A 23778-nucleotide genomic window follows, 5' to 3' on the forward strand; every position below is an offset into this window, starting at 1 on the left:
TATATATATATATATATATATATATATATGAAATTCTAAATGCTAATTAATGAAAAAATAAAAAGGCATCATTAAATGTCTTTTATTGGTCTAAATGTTGATTGTTGGCTGAATCGACTGAAATTAAACTGAAATACTTAAGATACATTTAACTTCAATCCTGTTACTGATTATTATCAGGAATTGCTGAGTTCTTTTGTTAATGACAGCTGGAAGACTGCACACACCTCATCTTGCAGTCTAACTGGGCCTCAGCAATGCTGATAAGCCACCATCCATATTTTAACAAGCGATGAAGCACAGCCCTCACAAACATCTACTGCAAAAGTGGTACTTTACAAGCCTGTGAGCAATAGTGGGCACAAAGTGACACCTTTATCTTGAATTTAAATTTTTCAAACACTGCCCCAACTTTAGCCCGACCATATCATTTTAACAGATCACCTATACAATATGTAATATAAATGTGTTGATGTCCATCCATACATCAATGACTCTTTATTGTAAATGTTTTACAACAGTATAAAACCTTTGACATTACATGAAAAAAAAAATATCTGTAATTCTTATAAATTTGAAAGGAACTTCAAAGGGTAATTCCAGGTTATTTATCAACTGCAGCTCCAAATGTCTATTATGACAGACCAAAATTTTGGAACGTATTAGAAACACGTTGTATGACAATATCTTAGTAAGGTTGTTTGTATTAAGTTTTATCAATTTTTTTCTGGGCCACACAGTAAACGTCTGACCTGCTCACACTATGTCAGTTACAGATCCACAAATCAGGAAATGTCCCATCTCTAAAACAACAAATTATGCTGAAATTGATGTTAATTTAAATTTATTTTTGACAGAAAATGTAAAAAAATGTTTCACATTTATTTTAAACATTTTTTTATTTGTCCTATAAGTGTGTTTCATGGTTCCACTGTGTTGTAAGTAGATTGAGATGGATCTGTCATAACTGTCAGTTCAGCTGCAATGATATATCTTGTGTAACCTTTCAGACAAGTACATAGCTTTCATTCCGGCAAATAGCTACGTCATATACCAACATTTAAAGCAGTGCGATGGACATGGCATGTATACCTGTATGATTATCAGCACAAAATAAATCTCTTTGGCGGATTTACTCTTTCCCTTAGTGATTTACGTTTTTTGACTTTTGCAAGCATTCCTGCTCCCAAACATAAAGTCTTGTTGCACATTACATATACTGAGTCTTACTCTTCAAAGCATTTAGGACATACAAAAATGATTCACATTTTATCATCACAATCATTGAATTTACCAATGATCAGTGTTTCACCCAATTCTGCATGTTATACATGGAGGGGGAGAGAGGAATAACAGAAATTTCATATACTGTATATTAAAACAGACATAAAAAATGTAGGTATGACTGCTGTTACTGTGTGTACATGTGTATGCATGAGAGAGACAGAAAGGGAATGAGAGGAGATTAGGTTAGTTGGTTTTGGATCATGTGTATTAAGTACATATTAATGTACATCTTCCCTTCTCAGGGTTGTTACTTTAGATAAACATGATTTTACTGATTTTTATGTGAAGAAAACAAAGGCCAAAATGGTTTGGAAGCTAAAAGAGGAAGGCTGAAACAAACAGACAGAGAGAAACAAACAAACAGACAAACCAAAACCAAACAAACAAAAACTAAAAACATGAAACTACAATCAGATCTATAGTTTCTGATAAAGAAGAGGTTAGTAGTTGAATAATCAAATAATGAATTAATGAAATATACTGATGTTATTGTTGTATAGAACACTGATTTGCTTTTCCACAGTTTGAACAGTCCCTGATAATCTGACTCAGAGATGCAGACTTGAAGAACTCCCAGGGAAGCTGGAGAGCTATACCAGCGCTAAATGGCTAACTAACTATGCTACATTTCTAAGACTTTATGTTATGGATGTCATCTGTCAAGCAATTTTACCAAGTACAAAATTGAAACATTATGAATACATGCTTATCCCATTAATTCTAGGCTTTTCAGCTCTGTTAGTTGCACAAGATAATAAACAAACAAACAAACAAACAAAAAAAAACAACCAAACAAACAAACAAACAAACAAAAAAAGCCATTTGTGTGTTTTGAGTTCACATCACATGTACACAGACTGGTGGTGAACTGAAGCAAAGGAGGTTTATCCATCTCTATGCTCTTCACGGGTATGGCCAAACCCTGTTTTGTAGAAATGCCACACTGTTGAGTGACTCCTGCCCTTAAGCCCTGCCTCCTGGTCTTTTGTCAGTCATCCTCCAGTTCACTCACTGGATCTAAGTCGCAAGAGCATAATGTCCATGAATTAGTAAACACAGTCATCACGGACCTGTCTCATAAAGCATGTTTAGTTTAGACAGGGTGCCTGAACAAGTTTTGGGCTCACAAAACCTAAAAAGTACAGGCTTAAATGCTCAAGATGTTAATCCCTGCACATGTGCACATAAAAGTCTGAAGTCTTTCGCCAAAACCTGAGAGCCAATACAGTAAAACATGTCGAGTTCATCGGTTTACTTTTTTGCTCAAACCATATATTGAACTCAATTTATGTCTAAACAGAAATTATATTCATATTATTTGTATAATTAATCTTTAGCTGCAACCCCGGCAGTTTAAAGATTAAATTAGAAAGATACCATCCAGCAATAAATAACAAATTAAGAATTGATGACTGGGTGTCGGGCACACCGGAGGTGGGGCGCTGGGTTACCTTCGGCAGAATTTTTAGCAATCTCTAAAGTGCTTGTCTCACAGTTTTTAATCCTGACGTGTACAGAATTTTAAAGGATGGCCTCTACATTTCCACAGAGCACATGGAGACAGCAGGGAAGCTAACAGCTAAGAGCTGTTAAGAATCCTTTGTTTCTTTATGCTGAACTTAACCTGGTCCTGATACAGGTGAAGTGTGCAGCACAAGCTGCCTTTATGATGTAGCCAGATAATAAGTCCAGTACAGTGAAACACAAAGTCCAGGGTTCGGTCAAACTAAGCCAGAATTTGACTGGCTAAGCAATAAATCCTGCTTCATGAGATATTCTTGTGTAGGAGGATCGCTAGTTACACAAGTAATGTATATTGTAGTTCACAATGAATCCACTAGGTGGAAACATTGTATTAGTAATGTAGGAAAAGAACTGCAACGTTAGAAAACTTACTATAATGAACGTTGCTGATTACAAGTATTGTAGCTTAGGCTTCTTTTGAAAATGAACTCAATATAAAATGTTCAAGATGACTAGCTATCAGTAGCATCAAGTTGTGTTTTTTTAGTCCATGTTAATACGCATAAGAGAATAAGTGTCTCGTAACTGAGGGAAATTAATCACTGGTCATTTGTTGATAATGTATCAAATATTTCTATTTGGTATGTATGCACTATGTACTGACAAGCCAGGATATTACAGCAACCATGTAAAAGGTACATATTTATTTTTAATAACTTCAGTGAAACTAGTGCACCAAGACAGGATTCTGTCCCTGAGGGTGGGGTAAAAAAATTCAGTGGCTATTTGAGGTTCAGATCAAATCTACTCCTGCTCCTTGTACAGCAGCTTACGCACCATTCTAGAAACTGGGAATCGTTCTACACAGTGTACCATATGAGCAGGATTCTAACAGAGTAGAGCATTCTGGACAGTGAGAGATTTTACCTATGGGACTAAAGGTTTTTATAAACTGATACAGATGCAGTTCTACCTAATATAAAATTATGTGCCTGAATGTGTGTGCAGTTGTGCTCTTCTTTGTATAGGAAAATACACACAATAGTTTCCTGTAGGCTAACCTGCATTGGTGTGGTATTAAAGTGGCTCTGGATAGACCTGTCGAGGGTCATAGGTCATCTCTGGTATGTAGCGCTCATGTATCTCTGGTTCAAGAGGGAGACCATCCATGGGTATGTCAGGGTAGCCATATGGAGGGTATGCACCCTCTAAATCTACAGAGGAAGAGAGGGGGACACAGATAGAGAGGAAAATAGTAAAACAGGCTGTGCTGAATACCACCCTGTTGCTGTATGGTACTGTATGGTACATTAGTAAAGCTCAGGTATATTAAAAGAGAGTGGACTGATGCGTAATGGCCTGTCGACATGTGAAACTCACCTGGAGGGGCAAGACACAGTCCTTTCATATGTAAATTATGATACTGGCAAAGCAAAAAAAAAAAATTTCATATACATTTCCAAATACTTCACATCTTTTCTTTCAAGGGGAACTGTTTGATGTGCATTTCTTTTTAAAGTGAATGCATATCTAACAGGAACCCATACTGCTAACTGCAATTTTGAATTCAATTAAATGTGAAGACCGTTCAGCTCAGAGGGCTTTGGTGTGTGAGGAGTGATTAAGGAAGAAGTGCTGAGGATGAAAAGACTATCACACTGGTGTCACAAGTCTGGCACAGAGAATGTGGGAGGAGAGAGATGTGAGCTTGACTAATTCCAACATTTTATTATGAGAATGATTTTATTATAATAGGTGGAGTAGAAATATACGGGAAAAATTTGAGCAAAAGGAGAACTACTGTTTAATGCAACCTGTGGAAAAATGGAAAAGGGCAGACTTAGAGATAGAAGGAGAGAGAGAGAGCAGTGACAGAGAAGCTAACAGTGATAGATGGCTGTTAATGGAAATGGAAATGCCATGGAAATATGACCCAAGGGGATTTCACATTAAGACTTTTTCAAATCGACTGATTCATACTCACACTTGCTCTCACATTCATACACACACATGCACACACTCACGCACACATACATTTCTCTGCCCCTGAGGGCACAGTGCAGACACATAGGAGCTGTGTCAAGTGGACTCTGGCCAAGTCTATTAAGCATCCGGCAGCACTCTGTCCCCTACTCTCTGATACACAGGAGAGAGCAGAGCACTCAGAATAGAGCCCTCATCTTCACACGTTGAAAATATGTCTCCAAATACAGACAGAGAAAATGTGTGTGTGTGTGTGTGCGTGTGTGAGAGAGAGAGAGCGCAATGCTTTGTGAATCAGTTTAACAAAAGCACTGGCTGAGGGCACACACGTGTTTTGTGTGAGTCCGTGCATGTGTGTGTGAGTGACTGTGTGTGTAGGAGCACCGTGTCTATGCCTGCAGGAAATAATGTATCTGAATGAGAGGCAGGAATGGTGGGTGAAGGGCAGAAATGTCTACCCGCATTACCGTCAGTACAGGACAGGGTACACATACAGTGGGTCTCCTAAACAACAGCACAATAAAAGATGCTTTTGCCATGTGCAGTGTGTGCATGTGTGTGGGTGTTGGCGTGTGCACTGCAGTGATACCGGGCATTTTCTTTGTGAGCACCTCGTGTACACACAAAGCAGTGTTAATCTGGGAAGGCAGACTGAACGCCATGGCATTAAGCAGCTCAGACTTGTAATCAACATGGATTTCATCTCTTTCTCCACCACAGACACCCCCCAACTCTGCAGGTAAACACAAGCACCGGTGCTTCTGTCTACAGCTGCAGCATTCTATGTGTTCCTGCATTGCCTACAGTGCGGAGTAACACCATGGGAGGATGTACAGCATCCTGTCCTTCCCAGAGTCTGTCTGCCAGCAAAAAGCCTTTGCCTTTATGATGTGTACTGCTCCCCACAAATGAGCGGTGCAAGTACAGTGTGTTGGGGATGTTTGGGGTTGCTGTTTTCATTTCTTTAAGTTGCTCTGCAAAAATAAAGTCTGCCAAATGGTGTAGTACATGCACATTCTGTGGCATGCCGCTCTGCACTTACCATCCCGCGTGTAACCAGGGTCGAGTGGAATTGCATTGTGCGCCTGGAGGAGAGAGAAAGAAGACATGAATATCAGAAAGACACACACACACACACACACACACACACACACACACACACACACACACACACACACAGACAGAAACACACACACACACACACACATAGAGAGACAGAAAAACACACACACATATAAAGAGAGACAGAAAAGCACACACACACACACACACACAGAGACAGAAAAACACACACACACACACACACACACATTCACAGACATACACTCTCAAGTGCACTGCTAAATACTCTCCATGTGAAGTATCATTCTGCAGATAAAATAATCCAGTTTTCATTAGAATGACAGAGAGAATTCTTAGACACGCTCCCTTCTTAAGAATCTTTTTTCTTTTTTCAGAGAATATGAATTGAAACGTTGCGGAAACACTAGGTAAGTCTGACTTCCTTTCACAGTTGAGTGGTTTTTCACAAATGTAAACCTTTAATTCCAAAGACTGATAGCCTAATACAGAAGTAATTCAGCGATGAAATGGCAAATAAATTAATGTATGGTCTTCAAAAGGCAATTCAAAGGCAAAAGAAAATGGCAGTATCAAAGGAGAACCACGTTCTTCGTTCCACATTGGTCGAGCACTCATCATAATTCTCGTTCCACATTGGTCGAGCACTCATCATAATTCTCGTTCCACATTGGTCGAACACTCATCATAATTCTCGTTCCACATTGGTCGAGCACTCATCATAATTCTCGTTCCACATTGGTCGAGCACTCATCATAATTCTCGTTCCACATTGGTCGAGCACTCATCATAATTCTCGTTCCACATTGGTCGAGCAGTGATAATAATTCTCATGTGAAGATCCCACACATCGTCTTTAATCAAGTTGAAGCTTCTTCTTTCATATTGAGTTTTTTGCAAATGGAAAATTTTTCCCCCAATACAAAGTTGCTTCTGCTCGTAACAACCTCCACATTACATTTTTAAAGCATTGACTTGCATGTTTTCACCTTACCTCACCTTACCATGTGACTAAGTTAATTATCAAAGAACACTGACCCTAGATCAGCACTGCTTATCCAATTAATCTGAGTCGTATGGATCCATGGACTTCATCAATGCATTTAAAAATAACATGTTTTAAAAAAAAATTTCTTCTTGTACCTGTTGCATTAACTGATACTTCAGGAATAACTTTTAGTCTATAATTAGGCAAAGTAACAACAACAACAACAACAAAGAAACACCGAATTATTTTGAATTCCGAACACTGAACTCTTTGCTTATCAGGCAGTAGCCATGAGCAAAATATAACAGTGAATGTACTGGCATTTTATAACATAATTTATATTAAAAGTACTACCAACCTTCAACCAAGCAAAACATATTAGAACTGAATACCCATTTTTTTCTAGAATAATATTAACAAATGCAATGTTAGCTATATTAGCACACTATTGCAACAGCAATCCTGTGCATGCGTCTAGTATTATTATTATTATTATTATTATTATTATTATTATTATTATTATTATTATTAATAAAAATTATTTAGACTCAATTAGTGCATATTTCTCATATCCAAGGATGCTTTCGTATCAATAGTCAGCTTTTACATCCAATTAACACACACATCGGTGAGAAGCATTTTAACATGTGATGCAGAGCTTGTAAAGGCATGGTTCAGGTTGGTAGATGAACAAAGTTCTGCTCCAGGTCAGCTGAGAGGATCCCTCTGGTGTGTGTAGGTTAGAGGATCCCTCTGGTGTGCGGAGGCGCGAGGATCCCTCTGATGTGTGTAGGTGTGTGTAGGCGAGAGGATCCCTCTGGTGTGTGTAGGCGAGAGGAGAAGCCTGAGCTACATGCGTGCCACTTGGCTCACCATTTCCCATGCGGCTGGGTCGTGTTTGAAGAGTGAGTGGGTGAGCTCCACTGACACACGCTTCCTGTAGTCCGAGCTCTTGTCCTCCGAGATTCGGAAGAGCACGGCAGCGGCGTAGGTGGCTGAGGAGAACAGAGCATGTTAAGCACATGCAGGAATAACAGATGCAACCAGGACACCGAAAATAACCATGCATTACTGCAGCGTTTCTAGCTGATAAACAGACAGGGCATTTTTGCATAGCCTTTGTAGCTTGCCAAGGTTGGCGATAACATTCTCATGGGCACTGTAGAATGCTGCAAATGGGAGTATTGATATCTACAGATCAAAGTGGCATATAAAAAACCCATGCCTGGCATCAAGAACCACTAAATATTGATACCTACACCCATCAATGATGCACTGTATGTGCTGACTCCTGTTTACAGGGACAGTATGTGCCAGCACTTTTATGTGAATCATGAAACACAAACAATTCAGCACTGGGTCTTCCCTGAGGATCTTTACCCCTGGCCATGTCTGACTCAGTAAATCCATTAGTCACCCACTTCGTCCCTTCGTCTCTGGATGTCACTGCTTTCCATCCTGCCTCTTTGACACACTTTTGCAGGCTGATAATGTTTTCTGAACCACCTCTCAGACTCAGGGCCAAGGAGCACATCAAATCACCTGTTTATCTACCCCGGCAGGTTTTAATATCAGTGCCTTACAGAGAGGAGATCCCTATGTGCCCCTATATGCCGTTGTTCACCTTTGGCTGAGTCTACAAGAATATAGTCGGAGAGGTGCTATGGCAGATACATATACTTTAGTTGTGCTGTGATATTGGCACTGTGGTAAATACAAGCAAAGCAGTTTCCTTCAAAGTCCTATGGGAGCTGTAAGAGCCACATGTTCCGGCCACCCAATCCTATTGTGCCCCGTCCTGCTCATGAGTGTGACACGTGACCTGTCACCTGACCCATCACTTAATGCAGCTCACCCCCTAGTGGTTTAAGGTGATATTTTCACAGCTCTACAAAGAAAACTACACACATAACACTGGCTCCTACTGGCATTCAACAATGCCCTTGTCAGTGGTTGTATGATAATGGCAGTCACCAACGCCCTTGTTTGTGATGCCGTGATAATGGCACTCACCGATGCCCTCGTTGGGTGAGTGGAGGAGCTCCATGAGAGGAGCGGCAGCTCCCTCAGCGTCAATCATCTCTGCAGAGTGCTTATCCAGGGCCAGCTCACACAGCACGCCGGCAGACACTCGCTTCACATTCTCCACATATGAGTACAAGAGCTGGGACAGGGAAAGAAGAGAAGAAGAGATAGAGGGAGAGAAGACAGGAAGGGAGGGAGTGAAAGAAAAAAGGATGAAGAGAAAGAGAGATAAAGAGGTATTAAGAACATGAAAAATGACTATTATTATTATGATGATTAACTTTGCCTGTTTGTTGTACAGTTTATATCCATATTATTTGGCAATAATTTAATTTGTGAAATTTATACCAGAAGAGCACTTCTGAATTAAAACTGATTTGACTATTAATGTATCATTTTCAAGAGCAGGAAGAATATGCTTGCACAGAAAAATAACTAAACTAGCTCAGTGCCAAACACACACACACACACACACACACACACACACACACACACACACACACACACGTGCACGCACACACACAAACACACACACTCACTCCCAAGGCCTTGAGTGTCATACCTGAACAAACAGAGGAATTGTCTGCATACTGGCGATCTCGCCCCTATTGATCGGATCTCTGGCGAGGATGTGGAGCGCTCCAGTGCACCCTTCCACTATCTCCTCCATACGCACACCATCCTGGGGGGGGGGGGGGGGGGGAGAGAGAGAGAGAGATGATCTTGACTGGCTTTTGTTTCTCTACCAATTAAGATGCGACTGAAAGTGAGTGTGAGAAGGAACTGAGTTGTTAAAGACCATGTTCTGATTGCAACCACTAACACCAACATCTTGTGCTTTATATTGCTGAATTTCCTTCTCTTTCTCGAGTGCTAATTGTCTTTAGCTTGTGCTTGGCTTCTGGGGTTTCTGACCTACATAAGAAAGTGACTAAAGGGGTCGGCTCTTTGAGGCTAGGACAGAAAACCTTAAGCTGTAGTCTGCTGGGACACACACACAATTTCACCCTTTCAAACTGAACGCAAGACTGATTAAACAGACTTACTAAGCTTCCTATGAGCAGTTCACTTTAGCAAGCCATTTAATCAGCTCAGCCATTTTACACATAGTCAGACAATGGCCAAAATCAATTATCTCTACAAACAGGAGAAAAACACTCACCATAGTTATAGTTATTTGAAAGGTTGGAAAGCAGCAGTTCAGTATTAAATATTGTATCTAAAAAACATCTAACACAAATCTTTCCTAATTCCAGAACATTACTGCCAGCATTACTGACATTAACATACTATGTAGCTCAATATTCACTAGTGTAATTTAAAACTTTAACATAAATTTAAAATGGTCAGGCTATTCATTTGAAGAAAATATTAATAAAATATATATATTAAAAAAAAAAGAATTTACACAATTTTACTCCAAATGTAGTCAACCAGCCAAGAGTATCCGACATTTGCTTATTTAGTTCTGCACTGGAGCTAAGAGTCTAACGGCTAGCAAGTAATGGAAGTCTCACCAGGAATTTTTTCTGAATTCATGTCCAAATCTCCAGACTTGCATAAAACAACACTGTTAAGGCAAGTTTAACTGTGAAGCTAATGTAACCTAGTTTTTAATTAAGCAATTGCTTTTGTTTTTTAAATAAGGGCCATCCATTTTTTAAACTCTGTTAGCTATAGAAAGTATTTAAGTAGATCTATAGAAAGTTATCATCTTAATAACTCACACATTTGCATGATGGATGCCCCCATTAAAGTTATATCTTTTTGGTATGCAGTGAATTTGGGTTTATTTCTGCATAAAACAGTTATCACAGGGCCTTGTGCCATTATGTAAGAATCAGATGTGGTTTGATGAAAAAGTGTGAAGTTTTGGGCTTGCACTTATATACACAAAAAAGACTTCCAGTAAAGATGCAATTCCATTACTTCTTAGCAACAGAATCTCAAAATGAAAGATGCAAACATAAGACCCAAAACTCAACAGCTCCTTCTGAGGTAATAGAAACCAGAGTGAAAAGAATATATTGTTTATGTAAAACTAAGTCAATTTGATTTTCAATTTTCCCCATTTCTTCAACCATATGAAGGAAATAATACCACTGTGTGTTTGTTTGACCTGTGGCATGACAGAAGTCATGGATAGAAGGAGAGAAGGATATTGGCAGTACTGATGCATCAGCAATCAGCAATCATAATTCCTTTATTTTCCCCAGTTCCAAGTCAAACTCACAACGAACTTATTTAGTTACTGAGCTCCAGTTGATGAAAATAGAACTGAACTGTTGACAGCTGCAGCCGTACATGGGAGCAGCACTGCGTTAAATAGCACATAGCTCCACGTAAAGAAAGCTGTTAGTCTCTAAGGGGACTTGGACACCTAGAATTATCTGTTTATATATTCCATGGTAATTTGAAAACACTGGCAGCCTCTGCTAAAATTTCACAGCAATTGTAAGGCACCTATTTACAAGATGAACACACTGCACCAAGTGGCCATAACATATTAAGTTAGGATCATTACTGTGTATGACAAGAAATGTCATGGGGATGACCTGAAAGAGCACAGGCAGTGCATTACACAGAGTATGTGATTGATTCTATAAACTGTATTTGATGTGCAACATAGACTTGATATTATATTCTGACTTGTAATAGACAGAAAATGCTAATGACATTGAAGCACTGTGACAAGAATACAATGGGCCCTGCGTTTTACAGATGAACTATCCTGTAGGGAACTGACAACTGACCTGGTATGTTTGCTGGGCACTAGAGCCAAGTCTCTGTGTGTCTTGATGAGCCTTCAGCAGCAGGTTAACCAATCGTGGAATGGCTCCAGCCTCCCTCAGTGCAGCTTGGTTGGCTGGACAGAGTGCCAAGTTGCGGATCAAGCCGACGGTGGCCTATGGGGAAACAGCAGTAGTGGACTGTAAAAGCAGTCACAATTTTTAATAACCCTGCTTTAGTTGTCTAAGTTTGTTTACTTCACTTTATTCTCACTTTGTAAATTCACCGTCAACTCTCAGAGTCTTAGTAACATGGAAATAGTGCCAAATTAAACTCCATATTTGAAAATGGTATTTTTTCGATAACCAGACGGTATTAACAGGAAACCTTAATATGCTTCAGTGGATGAACAATTTATCTTAGCTCCATTTATTCTGAGTCATGTCGGTTTCTTAGCCAACTGAAGCATACAAACCCTCCATCCTGTGAAAGCATCCCTGGCAGGCTAAATAGAATTTTTAATTAAATTTAGAGTCAACTCTCTGACATTCACAAATTTTCACAGCCACTAATAATAATGCATAATATAAAACGCACACACGATATTTAAAATAATTTAAAAAGTGGGGATTCTCCTTCACAATATTTTAATCAAGGTTTTCAGGTCAAAGACCGCTGCATTTAATGAGGATCATATTTTGAATAGGTTTTAACATTACAGCACATGTGAATCTTCTGATATAGACAAACCATGCCTGACTGTGCCTGTCTGCTGTTTTGCTGAAAGTTTCACGTCCTCTGTTGTCAGTTACAGTATCTGACAGCCCTGTCAACATTAGAAAAGTCTTCCTTGGTTTGCCTACTAATCAGACATCTAGACACAGGGGATGTTCTGCAAAGAATTAATTCCACCTCACAGTGTTCATTACACTCCATTAACCAATGATATTCCGCCCTTCCCATGCCAGCTCATTACAGAACCCGCAGCCGGACACTTGCAGTAAGAGATAAATGTGGACCAGAGAATCACAGGCCCTGCTTCAGAGGCTCTGCTCCAGTACTGTGACGTGAATCTCCGTTTGCGTTCTGTGAAGTGAATCTCCGTGTTCTCCACACCCTCTTCAATTTGTACACTCCAGCATTCCTAATATTGGTTAAACAGAGTTGGAAATGGTTTTTAATTGAGTTGTGTCAATGCCAGACATTCCAAAGCAAATTTTATATAATGTATGATTACCAAATGGTACAAAACCATACCATCAAAATTTAGATGGCATTTTAACACACTGAACTCCTCAGTGTTCTCTTTGTTCCATGTTATATTATGTATTGTATATAATTACTGTTTTACATCATGCTTGTGTACATCACCAGCAATATTTTACACCTATACTCTTTTACATCTATACTCAATACTCTTGTGAAGTGAATGAAAAAACAATATAATTATGTTTAAATATGATATGTGATCATCATAACATAAAGAAATTATTGTAATGTCAACCCTTTATAAAAATCCTACCTAATTCAAAGATACTATTACCAATGTCTTTGTAATAGAGCCCTGAATACAAGCCTCTACATTTACAGTATTTAGCTGACACTTTTATCCAAAGTGACTTACAGTCATGACTGAGTACATCTTGAGTAATTGGTTAAGGGCCTTGTTCAGGGGACCAACAGTGGCAACTGGATAGTGGTGGGACTTGAACCAGCAACCTTCTGATTACGAGTCAAGTACCTTAATCACTGAGACACCGCTGCCCTCTAGTTTTTCTTCTCCTGGTTTGGGATGTACCATAGACAGAGCAAGTCAGCATGAGCACAAGACTAAAAAAGGCAGGTGTTTTCCAGATTGATTTGCTTGTAGAGAACAGATCAGAGCTCATTCTCTCTCTGTCGCTCTCTCTCTCTGACAGACACACACACACACACACACACACACACACACACACACACACACACCCTGAACAGGACATCATGCGTGTCACAGTCCTGCATCTGCTGAGAGAATAGCAGGATCCATCCTGGAACCAGCCAATCACAGAGAGACATACTTTAATACAAGCTTTCTGATCCTGACAGAGCCAAGAAAATACTGGAAATTAGCTTTAATGGAAAGACATCTTGAGAGACTGACATCCAGTCTTACAAAGAAAGGCTAAAGTAATGTTATATTGAAACAGGCCTTCATCACTGAAGTAGCAAAGAAAACATTTGGAACTAATGCATACCTACAAAAATCCTTCATGCACTGCTTCTGACGTTAAAAGACAGAGATAAGATAAGAATTACCAGACAAAGGTGCTTTTGTTTGGAAGAACCACACAAACAAACCTAATAACCTCATATCTTAACTATACAGTCTATAATAGTACAGAAGTCAGTAATTAAATGTTTCTTTACAAGCATAAGAAGTGTTTTCATGATGTGAAGGCTAATTTGTTCCTCAAATTCCACGAATATACCTGGGACCACAAATGTCTGATTCTGAGGTCAAATAAGAACTAAGGTCTGTCAAAATGCGCTGCTTTTTAGCCATTGTATATCACTGCAAAATGCCTCAGCTTGTTAGCCAGTGTATATCACTGCAAAACACCTCAGCTTGTTAGCTGGTGGGTATCACTGCAAAACGCCTCAGCTTGTTAGCTAGTGTATATCAGCATTGCATGCAGTCCAAAGTCATTCTTCTGTATGCCAGTGAGCAGCAGAGGACATAGCTTATCTGTCTGTCTGTCTCTGTCTGTCTCTGTCTCTCTCTCTCTGTGTGTGTGTGTGTGTGTGTGTGTGTGTGTGTGTGTGTGTGTTTTTGCTGGGAGCTCTTCATCTCGTCATACTTAGAACTGATGCAGGTTTTCCCTCTGCTGGACAAAATCTAACCAAAAATCACATATCCATCATAGGCATATCCCAGCCAGCTCCATGAGACAAGCCATGTGCCCCTCTGACTTCAGACCAGAGAAACAAGGATATATTGTTTTAAAACTGCTGCAGTGCATCCTGTCACTACCTTGCATGTTTATAATTGTACACAAAAACATGCGCGTGCACACACACACACACACACACGCGCGCGCTCACCTTGACAACAGGCCAGTAATGCGGCTGGCCCAGGAGCTTTGTGATGGCGGGGATCCCATAGTGTAGGCGCACTGCATTCTGGGCCAACTCTGCATCCGGGTGACGGCTGGTGAGGTGACGCAGGGCACAGACAGCAGGCTCGGCCACGTCCTCCTTCTCCCCGGCTCGCAACACGGCGTGGATCAGGGCCTCCACTCCTCCACTCTGGGCTACGAGAGCTTTATTGCGTGCGTTGTTGCACGTGAGGTTGGACAGGATGCCTGTGGCACACGTGAGCATGTTCACGTCATCTGAGCTTAGCTGGCTCACCAGTACCTGGAGAAGTCCATCCAGACCCTCCTGAGGGGTGGAGGAAAACAGAAAGACAGTGAACGAGTGATGGGAGTGAGGTACAGGGAGGTGTAATAGTAACACCAAAACTAATACACATTTTGTTCCATATGTTTTTATAATCAAATTCCTCTCAAACAGTTATTTTGCCAACTTATAGGTACAAATAAGTGGACAACAAGAAAAATGCGTCTGAGTTAATAAGGTGCAATTCTCAATGATTTCAACATCCTAAACGCAGATATAACCATGAAAATTTGTTATTGGCTCTCGTTTTAACGATAACCCCATGTGGTCCATAAGAGACATTGTATTAGGTCCAGCTATAAGATGAAAATTTTTAATATTTCAAAATACTGAGAAATATTGCATTATATTGTATCAGATCATGATGATCATACCCAGGAAGGTCTATTGCATCACAGTCTGGCGTAAGATTACGCAATCGCTGACGTAAGATTATGCAATAGGGAGATATATAAAGCAAGACACCATAGGACAAACGATTTATTTCTGTTACTTCTTGTGCTAAATGTCATGTTAAATGTTATTTCAGCTGCTTTATAAACACTACTGAAGTGATTCAGATAGTGTCAATCAACAAGTATCAATGCCTCGTAACTGTATCAATATTGCGGACAATTTTTGTTACATTTGTGGGGAAGTGACTTTCGGAAATCAGAAGAAGGACGTTGCTTCAAATGCAAAAGTGAAGAAGGCATATCATCTGTATTTCGAATGCAAGATCGGTGACCAGGGCAAGTCCTGGGCCCCACACACATGTTGTCGTATGTGTGCAACAAATCTGTCACAGTGGATGAATGGAAAAAGAAAGTCGATGCCCTCTGCCATTCCGATGGTTTGGAGGGAGCCCAGCAATCACATAACTGACTGCTACTTCTGCATGGTGCCTCCTGTTTCTTGAGGCATTATAAAGAAGAAGAAGTGGGCAATAGCGTATCCAAATATACCTTCTGCTATCCAACCTGTTCCGCATGGCGAAGGACTTCCTGTTCCCAAACCTCCGACAGAAGTTTCTAATGATCCTTCAGACGATGACGATGGAGACGAAATTACTCTGGAGTTTCCTGGGCCTTTCACGTCGGATAATCGTCAGGAAACTGATCCTGACTTTAGTCAAGGTGCATCATCTGTGCCACACAGAATAACGCAGGAAGAACTGAACGATTTCATTTGTGATCTGGAGCTGTCCAAGAGCAAATCAGAATTACTAGGCTCAAGACTTCAGCAATGGAATCTTCTTCAGGAAAATGTACAAGTGACGAGTGAGTATGAGTGATTGTATTGAAAGCGGCATCTGCAGTTAAAGCCTTTCTTCAGAAGGTAGATAAGCTTGTGTTCTGCTCTGATGTCAACGGCTTGTTGAATGCCCTCGGAATCCAACATGACCCACAAGAATAGTGATTGTTTATAGACTCTTCAAAAATGAGTCTCAAGGCAGTATTGGTGCATTATGGAAATCTATTCCAGTCAGACACATTGTGGATATGAAAGAGACATATGATAACATGAAGCAGCTGCTGGATTGTCTTGAATACAGCAAGTATGGCTGGCATATCTGTTCTGACCTTAAGGTAGTCACTCTGTTGATGGGTCTGCAGCTGGGATATACAAAGTACTGCTGTTTCCTATGTGAACGGGACAGCAGAGCACGTTCTTTGCACTATGTGAAGAAAGACTGGCCCCTGAGGAAGTCTCTGAAGATTGGAGAGAAGAATGTGCAGCATTCAGCACTGGAAGAACCGGAAAAAAAATACTTCTACCACCCCTACACATCAAACTTGGTTTGATGAAGAACTTGGTAAAAGCCATGGATCGGAATGGATCAGCGTTTAAATACCTGTCTGAGAAATTCCCTCAGATCAGTGAAGCAAAAATTAAAGAGAGAATTTTTGTGGGTCCTCAGATCCGTCAAGTCTTCATAGACAAGATGTTCAGCTACCTGTTTAAGGGTGATGAGAAAAAGGCTTGGGATGCATTTCGTCTGGTGTCAACTAACTTCCTCGGGAATGTCAGGGCTGGAATTGGTTAAAGACATGTTGTCAGTGTATCACAAGCTTGGATCGACAATGTCCTTAAAGATCCATTTCCTTCATTCCCATTTGGAATTTTTCCCTGAAAACTGCAGCATGGTAAGCGATGAGCACGGCGAACGCTTTCATCAGGACATTTCAGCATTTGAGAAAAGATACCAGGGGAAGTGGTCCACTTCTACGTTGGCTGATTACTGTTGGATGCTAGTCAGAGATTATCCTGAGCACGTCCACAAACGACAGGCAAAGCAAAGTCACAAACAGACAAGACTTCTGTTACAGTATGTGTTATTTCATAATTTTTCTAATGCATAAAAATACAGTGAATTTCTAAGAAACGGAAGCCAAGTCAGCATTTCTATTGTCAAAATCGTGCTCAGCACCTTCAACTTAATTAAAATTGGCTAATTTTATCTCAGAATCATGCCTTCTGTAAAAATCTGTTGTCCAGTGAAAGCCTTAGGTATCTCCAGTAATAGGCAAGCCCTGTACACTAATGACACACACCGAGACAGAGTAGTGGAGCATAATGGAGATTCGATAGTATGCTTCTTTTTTTTTTTTAACATACTGGCTCTTAATGAACTTCCAACTTCCACATCTGTTCACGGCTGTTCTCTACTCAGAAGGAAACATAATTAAGGTTCCTTATTTGATCATACAGCAATTACACAAAATGAGAACAATAATGTAAAGAAAAATCCTGACACTAAAACAGCAGAGAGCTTGTTGGAATTAAATTGAGCCAGAACCACTGGCTTCTCCAACCAAGTGTAAAGCTCTTAGCAGCCATTACTTTACTATTATTATTCTGAAATATCCATCGCAGATGCAGGTCTAGGCCTGGCTTGCCTATGCATGCATTAATCCTTGACTAAAAAATTGGCCATCTGCCAATTGTCTTCACTTCTGGGAGTCTCAATACTGCTTAGTACAGGAGACTTAAATATACAGAACAAAGTGACACTGAGGGCAAAACTGTGAAAAATAGAGATAAAGAAGGAAACACGTTGACTATTACAGAGAACATAGTGAGAAGCAGATAAGAGAGGAATGGAAGAGCATGGTGACTTACACAGTCATTCGGTTTACAGGATCGTAATGAAATAAACCGCAAAAAATAAAGTGCCAATCAAATATGCATCTGTGACAATGAACAGACACAGCACAGGGTGCTAACGCCTGACCCTGTGATTGTCACCAGAAGCTCATGAAGCTTCCCAACCTGATTTGCTGCTAAGCAAGCTTAATTACATGAACGCGACTGTTTGAAACTAAAGTACAGCAAAGCTTCTCCCTGAAAAGGGACTGAGTCTACCAGTTTTAAAAAACACTGCTTGTTAGAGTACAGCGTGAAAAATCGCCAGGCTGATTGTGCATGCACTGCTGCTAGCACTGTCCCTGAGCTGTGGGCTTTGAAATTTGCTTTGATTTAGGCAAATGCCAGGATTGTATGGTTGTCCCTTTTTTGTACTTGCAGTTTATTTTTAATTGATGGTAATACCTTAACAAGGACAAGGCATGTACCAGTACACAGCCACACATACACGCTAACCAGTTTTACATCCACGATTCACTTCTACATCATCAGCCTCCTCCACTCTCAGCTTTTTTAATTGTGTTTTTATATCAATAAACTAATTAATTATCATGCAACTCTTTATATATGCATGTTTAACACTAGCTGTTCTCTTAAATATGTACTTTGGAAGAGTTCAGCATTATTTTGAAAATTACAAATTATATTTTTTGGATACATTGACAGGGATTGCTGAATAATGACTTATCATTAACCTACTGTATGTGAGCCTGCCCTCTGTACAAACTAGACATCTCAGGTGGAGAGTTTTATAATCCAAAATGGATTATGGATGTTTCATATGGTAAAACAGGCTTTTAATAAGCACAACATTCAGCCATTAGTTTAGCATGGCAATTAAACTAGTTAAAAATACCCTAAAACTACCCTGAAGACTCCACTGCCTGTGTTCCTACATAAGGTTAGAAATGTGCACATGACATAGAGGACATGCATAAATGACATAATACTGGCTGATCTGCATGTAAAATGAGTACTGTGGTTTGGGAGCTGTGGTACACAGTCCTCTTTAGCTGAGTGAGAGTGCGGAAAGAGAAGGATTAGACATTACAGGTGCTATATTCACCCGGAACCTGCTGCTCAGTGCTCAAATACAACATACATGGCCATACAGATCTCATCCTCTGCTTCAGAAGAGAAATGTAGGCCATACCATATATATATACACACACACACACACACACACACACACACACACACACACACACACACACACACACACACACACACACACACACACACACACACACACACAAAACATCTTCCCTGTTCCAATGTAGTGCATCCAAAACAGCAGCTGCTCTCTCTCTCCTGGGCTGTAGAGTACTAGTATGATTTCCAGATGTGTCATATAGATTGGGAAAATTAATGGGTTTATGGACTGGCATTACAACTCAACTCCATGGACAGAGGAAAAGAAAGAATCCTTTTCTGTTTCCTAAGGAACAACTAACTGAAATTATTTACCATGGGACCCTGTGGAACTAATGTTTATCTTTTGACTTTTGACTGTAAAGTTACAAGTTGTCCAGTACCTGTTTGATGGTACTTCTGCTGGACTTGTCCAGTCGTAGTGTTAGGGCACCGTTTTGGTACGATATTGTTATATGATGGTGTAGATCACTGTGATTGTAAAAGTAAGCCAAATATAACCCTCCCTACCAGATGTTTCACAAACCATATTAATGTAATCACAAAACCTTTTGAAACAGTTGTTGCAACACCAAAAAATAAATAAATAAATCCACTGGAAGCTGCACATGGTCCTTTTAATTTTTAATTTTTTTTTTACTTTTGGCTCTGATTCATTTTCACAGTGAATGAAGTCTAAAAGAATAAATGAAGTCTGAGAATAAATTATAACATTTTGCCGTGGTCAGACAGAAATAAACCCCATGTTTCGTAAACGGAAATGAGAAGCTGCTTATCACTCAATCCCAGTCCACAGACAGCCACCACCACATTCAGAAAAACAAAACAACCAAAAGAAAAACCACACAACCCACCTGTTTGGTGGCAGCATCAGACAGGTTCCTCAGTGTCCACAGGCAGTTCTGAACCAGACGCTGGCTCGGGCCAGTAAGGTGCTGGCCAAGTGCTTGCATGCCCCCTGCCAAACACAGGGACCGGGATTTTAGAGGTGCCATGTTAACTGAACTCAGAGTTGGCCGCAGAGCAGAATGGGACTTAGGAAGCTGTCCAGCAGTACTGAAAATCTCCCTAGTGGGGAGGATAAGCGTCTGGGCTTCTCCACACACCGCCCACAGTGTGCCGAAAAGAGATGCATTCTGAAACCTATGCAGATAAATTGAATTCTTTATTGCTGAAAGGAGGGAGAGGGGGCAGAATAATGCACAGCAGCAGGCTGCCAAAAAAGGAGATTTGTCTTCAAAAGCAAAACAGAAAGAAAGGGATCCAACCTGCTAAGAAGGGAGAAACATTCTAAAATGTCCTTCTGGAACTAAACCTAATACCAACCCTTGTGACGACAGAAAGGGAAAAAAGAGAGCCAATCAGAGAGAAAGAAAGACCAGCCTGTAACCAAATTCTGCACGAATAATCAACTAATGAAAGAGCACTTGCTCAGCCACATTTGAATTTTCAGAGAAACAAACGCTGTCCTGTTTTAATGCACCTTTAATGTATCAGCAAGTGGGAAGCACTTTTGTGTGCAACACCAAACAGACTAGCAGCAAACTCCTCTTAGAAAAATGTTCGTATGACGCAAGTAAGCAGCTGCAAGCCCACACACTCACTCACTCACACACATGCCCGAGTACACGAGTAAACATGTCTGCTCACCGGCGTCCACGATGGCTGGCTTGTTACTAGGACACACAGAGAGCACCTTCAGCACTCTGCTTGTGGTCCACAGGAGTTTCTCATAGTTGTAGCTCCTCATGATGGACACTAAACTCTCTGGGCCACCGTTAGCCAGGATGATCAGCTACAGTGCAAACAGAAGTAGAGAATACATCTACAGCAATGGCACACTGAGACACCCAAAACGGGTGTTTATTGTCTTTGTTCTCAACACAATGTGACATGCTCAGACAAAATCTGAGTTAAAATGCAGAATATAGGATAGACTCTGCGTCTTTGGTATAGCATGAAAGGCTATATGAAAGTATCTTTCAAAAAAACACAAGAGTAGAACAGAGAACACTAGAAAAAAATCTGCTGGAGAAAGCTCCAAGACACACACACGTACACACCCACACCCACACACACACACACACCCCCACACACACACACACACACACACACACACACACACACACACACACACACACACACACACACACACACAACACACACACACACTCTCACCTTGCTCTCCTGATTTCCATAGGACAGGAGCTGCAGGCAATCCGTGGTGATGGCCAGGAATTTGGGATTGCTCTTCTTCAATAGGGGAACCATCTTCTGCAGGCCGTCAGCCAGACGCACAGCCATCTTGGCCCCCTCCTGGTGGAGGAGGAGATTGTGCAGGGTGGTGATGGCGTAGAACAACACCGACTCCATTGGGGAGCTGAGGCCAAAGCAAAGCAGAGAAACGGGAAGTGATATTTTAAATTACAGTGCTTTAATTTTATCCTTGTGATGTTTGATAATGCCTAACAATCTGTGTGGTGTCAGGGAAACCATACAGATTGTTACATATACAGTACATTGTTTTATTCATTACTTATTATTTATGTACTTATGGTCTTAATAATTCATAATTATAACCGAGTCACATTCCCCCTCATCATCAGAATGGATCCCCCTGCAAAGCAGACATGCCTGGCAAACACTGGAGCAGCATTATAATGAGGTGGCCTGGGGCCCGTGTGGACGGTGCTGGGGAAGGAGGCGGAGCAAGGTAGCAGGAGGACAGCACAGAACACGGCGTGCGGTGTGAGTCCAGCCACCGCTAGTGGCTGTGTGTGCAGCGTGTCTCACCCCAGGCTGTTCCTGGGGCACAGCACAGGGGACGGCAAGGTGGGGGGGGGGGGGGGGGGAGGAGCTGGCACGGCTGGCAGAAAGTTCTGTGCTGATCGGACACTTCGCGCCTTCACCGGCAGGACTTCAGGGAGACGTGTTCCATCCATCAAATAAAAAACTAGATTAAGACAGGTTAATTTCGCATTGGCTGTCCACATATTGGGTGAGAATTATGGATGCCTTTGGAGCAGGTTGTCAGGGGCTACAGTATTTAGAATAATAATTATAACAGAAAAGAATTACGCAGACATTTAATTAATTAACCTTAGTTCATTTTAGTTGACTGGTTGATAATCCAGTTTCAGTCCAGTGTCAAAAAACATCCATCGATACAATGAAGCCCAATGCTTATGCATGCCCAACAGAATCTTAAAGGAGTGAATCATACATAAATATTAAAGACCTATAACATTTTAAAGAATGACCCAGTATTTAACTTAGTATTTAACTAATCACTCATTCCTTTCATCAAACCATCAATTCTTCCATCTAGCCTCATCTTTTGTCACCTGAATGTCATGCCATCTTTTGTCACACCTGTGACATCCTTCAAGCTCTGATGTCAAGTCCACGATTTGTTTTCCAGTACTCGAGTCTTTAAACATGCGAATTCACCTGTCTGTCATTTGCTATGCTTTTATCACTGCAAAACACCTGCACACCCACACGCAATGACTATAAAAAAAACCAATCTGTATTCTAGCACGCTGAACATTTTTTCCGACATTAACAGCAGTTCCAACAGTGTGCTGTCCTTGTCCAGTGCTCACTCACTCGTCCACCCTCACCCCGACCTCTCAGCTAACCTGAGCATGCGCACAAGTGCGGGGATGCCTCCAGACTTGAATATGGCGAGCAGGCCCTCGCGCTGGTGGGACAGGTTGTGGAGGACACTGGCAGCGCAGCGAGCCGTCTCCAGGTCGCCTGTGCTCTGCATGGCCCTCACCACTGCTGCCACCATCTGGGGTGACTGCACCAGCACGCGCCGTGAAGCCTCCTTCCTCGTCAGTTGGTTCACAATCAGAGCCGCCTTGTTCACCACCACCTGGGTGGATGAGCATCAGAAGCAAAACTGTCAGCAATGGTGAGTATGTTAGCAGGTGCCAATTAACGTTACACATGTAATGTCATGATAACTGTATACCATAAGCTCTCATGTATTGTTGGCGATGAAGTAGTAATGCATTACAGTGTATTTCATCACTGGTTCTGGATCTATGACAACACCAACGCCAGTTATTTTGAGTACTCTAGCTATTGCTAGCATCAGCCCCTATTCTGAGCAGTCCAGTTCTGGGCTTTTCTTCTTTCTTTTTTACAAAAAGACAATGACACACCAGCTTTACAGACATCTGGGACTGGACCGGAAATGGATGCACATGAAGAATCTATATAAAAGGGAAATGGATTTTCCTCTGTTTGGGACTTGAAAATGAATAATATGTGGTATGTAATTCTGTATTTTTTTAATAATAAAAAAAGCTATATGTAATGTAATGTTCATGTATGATTTTTAAAGACTGGTTGGATATGTTTAATGAATTGCATGAGTAAAAAGAAAAGCAAAGAATTACAAACAAGAAAAATATAAACACAAGCTGCAGAGGTTTTACCCCAGTAAAATTCATTTTCTCTCCTTGCACACAGTAAAAACAGCTCAGTGGCTAGAG

At 40.8% G+C, this 23778-nt stretch overlaps 1 protein-coding gene across 3 annotated transcripts in view; it reads right to left on the reverse strand.

Moving 5' to 3' along the window:
- Nucleotides 1-170: 170 nt before the first annotated feature.
- jupb (junction plakoglobin b) overlaps nucleotides 171-23778 on the reverse strand; it is a 55746-nt gene continuing 32138 nt past the window's right edge. For all 3 annotated transcript variants that reach the window (XM_027016069.2, XM_027016070.2, XM_027016068.2), the window contains 12 exons: nucleotides 22915-23153; nucleotides 21452-21653; nucleotides 20924-21068; nucleotides 20128-20231; nucleotides 14639-14977; nucleotides 11581-11733; nucleotides 9390-9509; nucleotides 8816-8966; nucleotides 7676-7797; nucleotides 5777-5819; nucleotides 3813-3965; nucleotides 171-2304 (listed from right to left, as the gene is read on the reverse strand). In XM_027016069.2, coding sequence (XP_026871870.2) covers nucleotides 3829-3965; nucleotides 5777-5819; nucleotides 7676-7797; nucleotides 8816-8966; nucleotides 9390-9509; nucleotides 11581-11733; nucleotides 14639-14977; nucleotides 20128-20231; nucleotides 20924-21068; nucleotides 21452-21653; nucleotides 22915-23153 — 1755 coding nt within the window. In that variant the 3' untranslated portion in view covers nucleotides 171-2304; nucleotides 3813-3828. The remainder of the gene's footprint in view (nucleotides 2305-3812; nucleotides 3966-5776; nucleotides 5820-7675; nucleotides 7798-8815; nucleotides 8967-9389; nucleotides 9510-11580; nucleotides 11734-14638; nucleotides 14978-20127; nucleotides 20232-20923; nucleotides 21069-21451; nucleotides 21654-22914; nucleotides 23154-23778) is intronic.

This window comes from Electrophorus electricus, chromosome 8, assembly GCF_013358815.1.
Source record: "Electrophorus electricus isolate fEleEle1 chromosome 8, fEleEle1.pri, whole genome shotgun sequence".
In the NCBI taxonomy this organism is placed as follows: Eukaryota; Metazoa; Chordata; class Actinopteri; order Gymnotiformes; family Gymnotidae; genus Electrophorus; species Electrophorus electricus.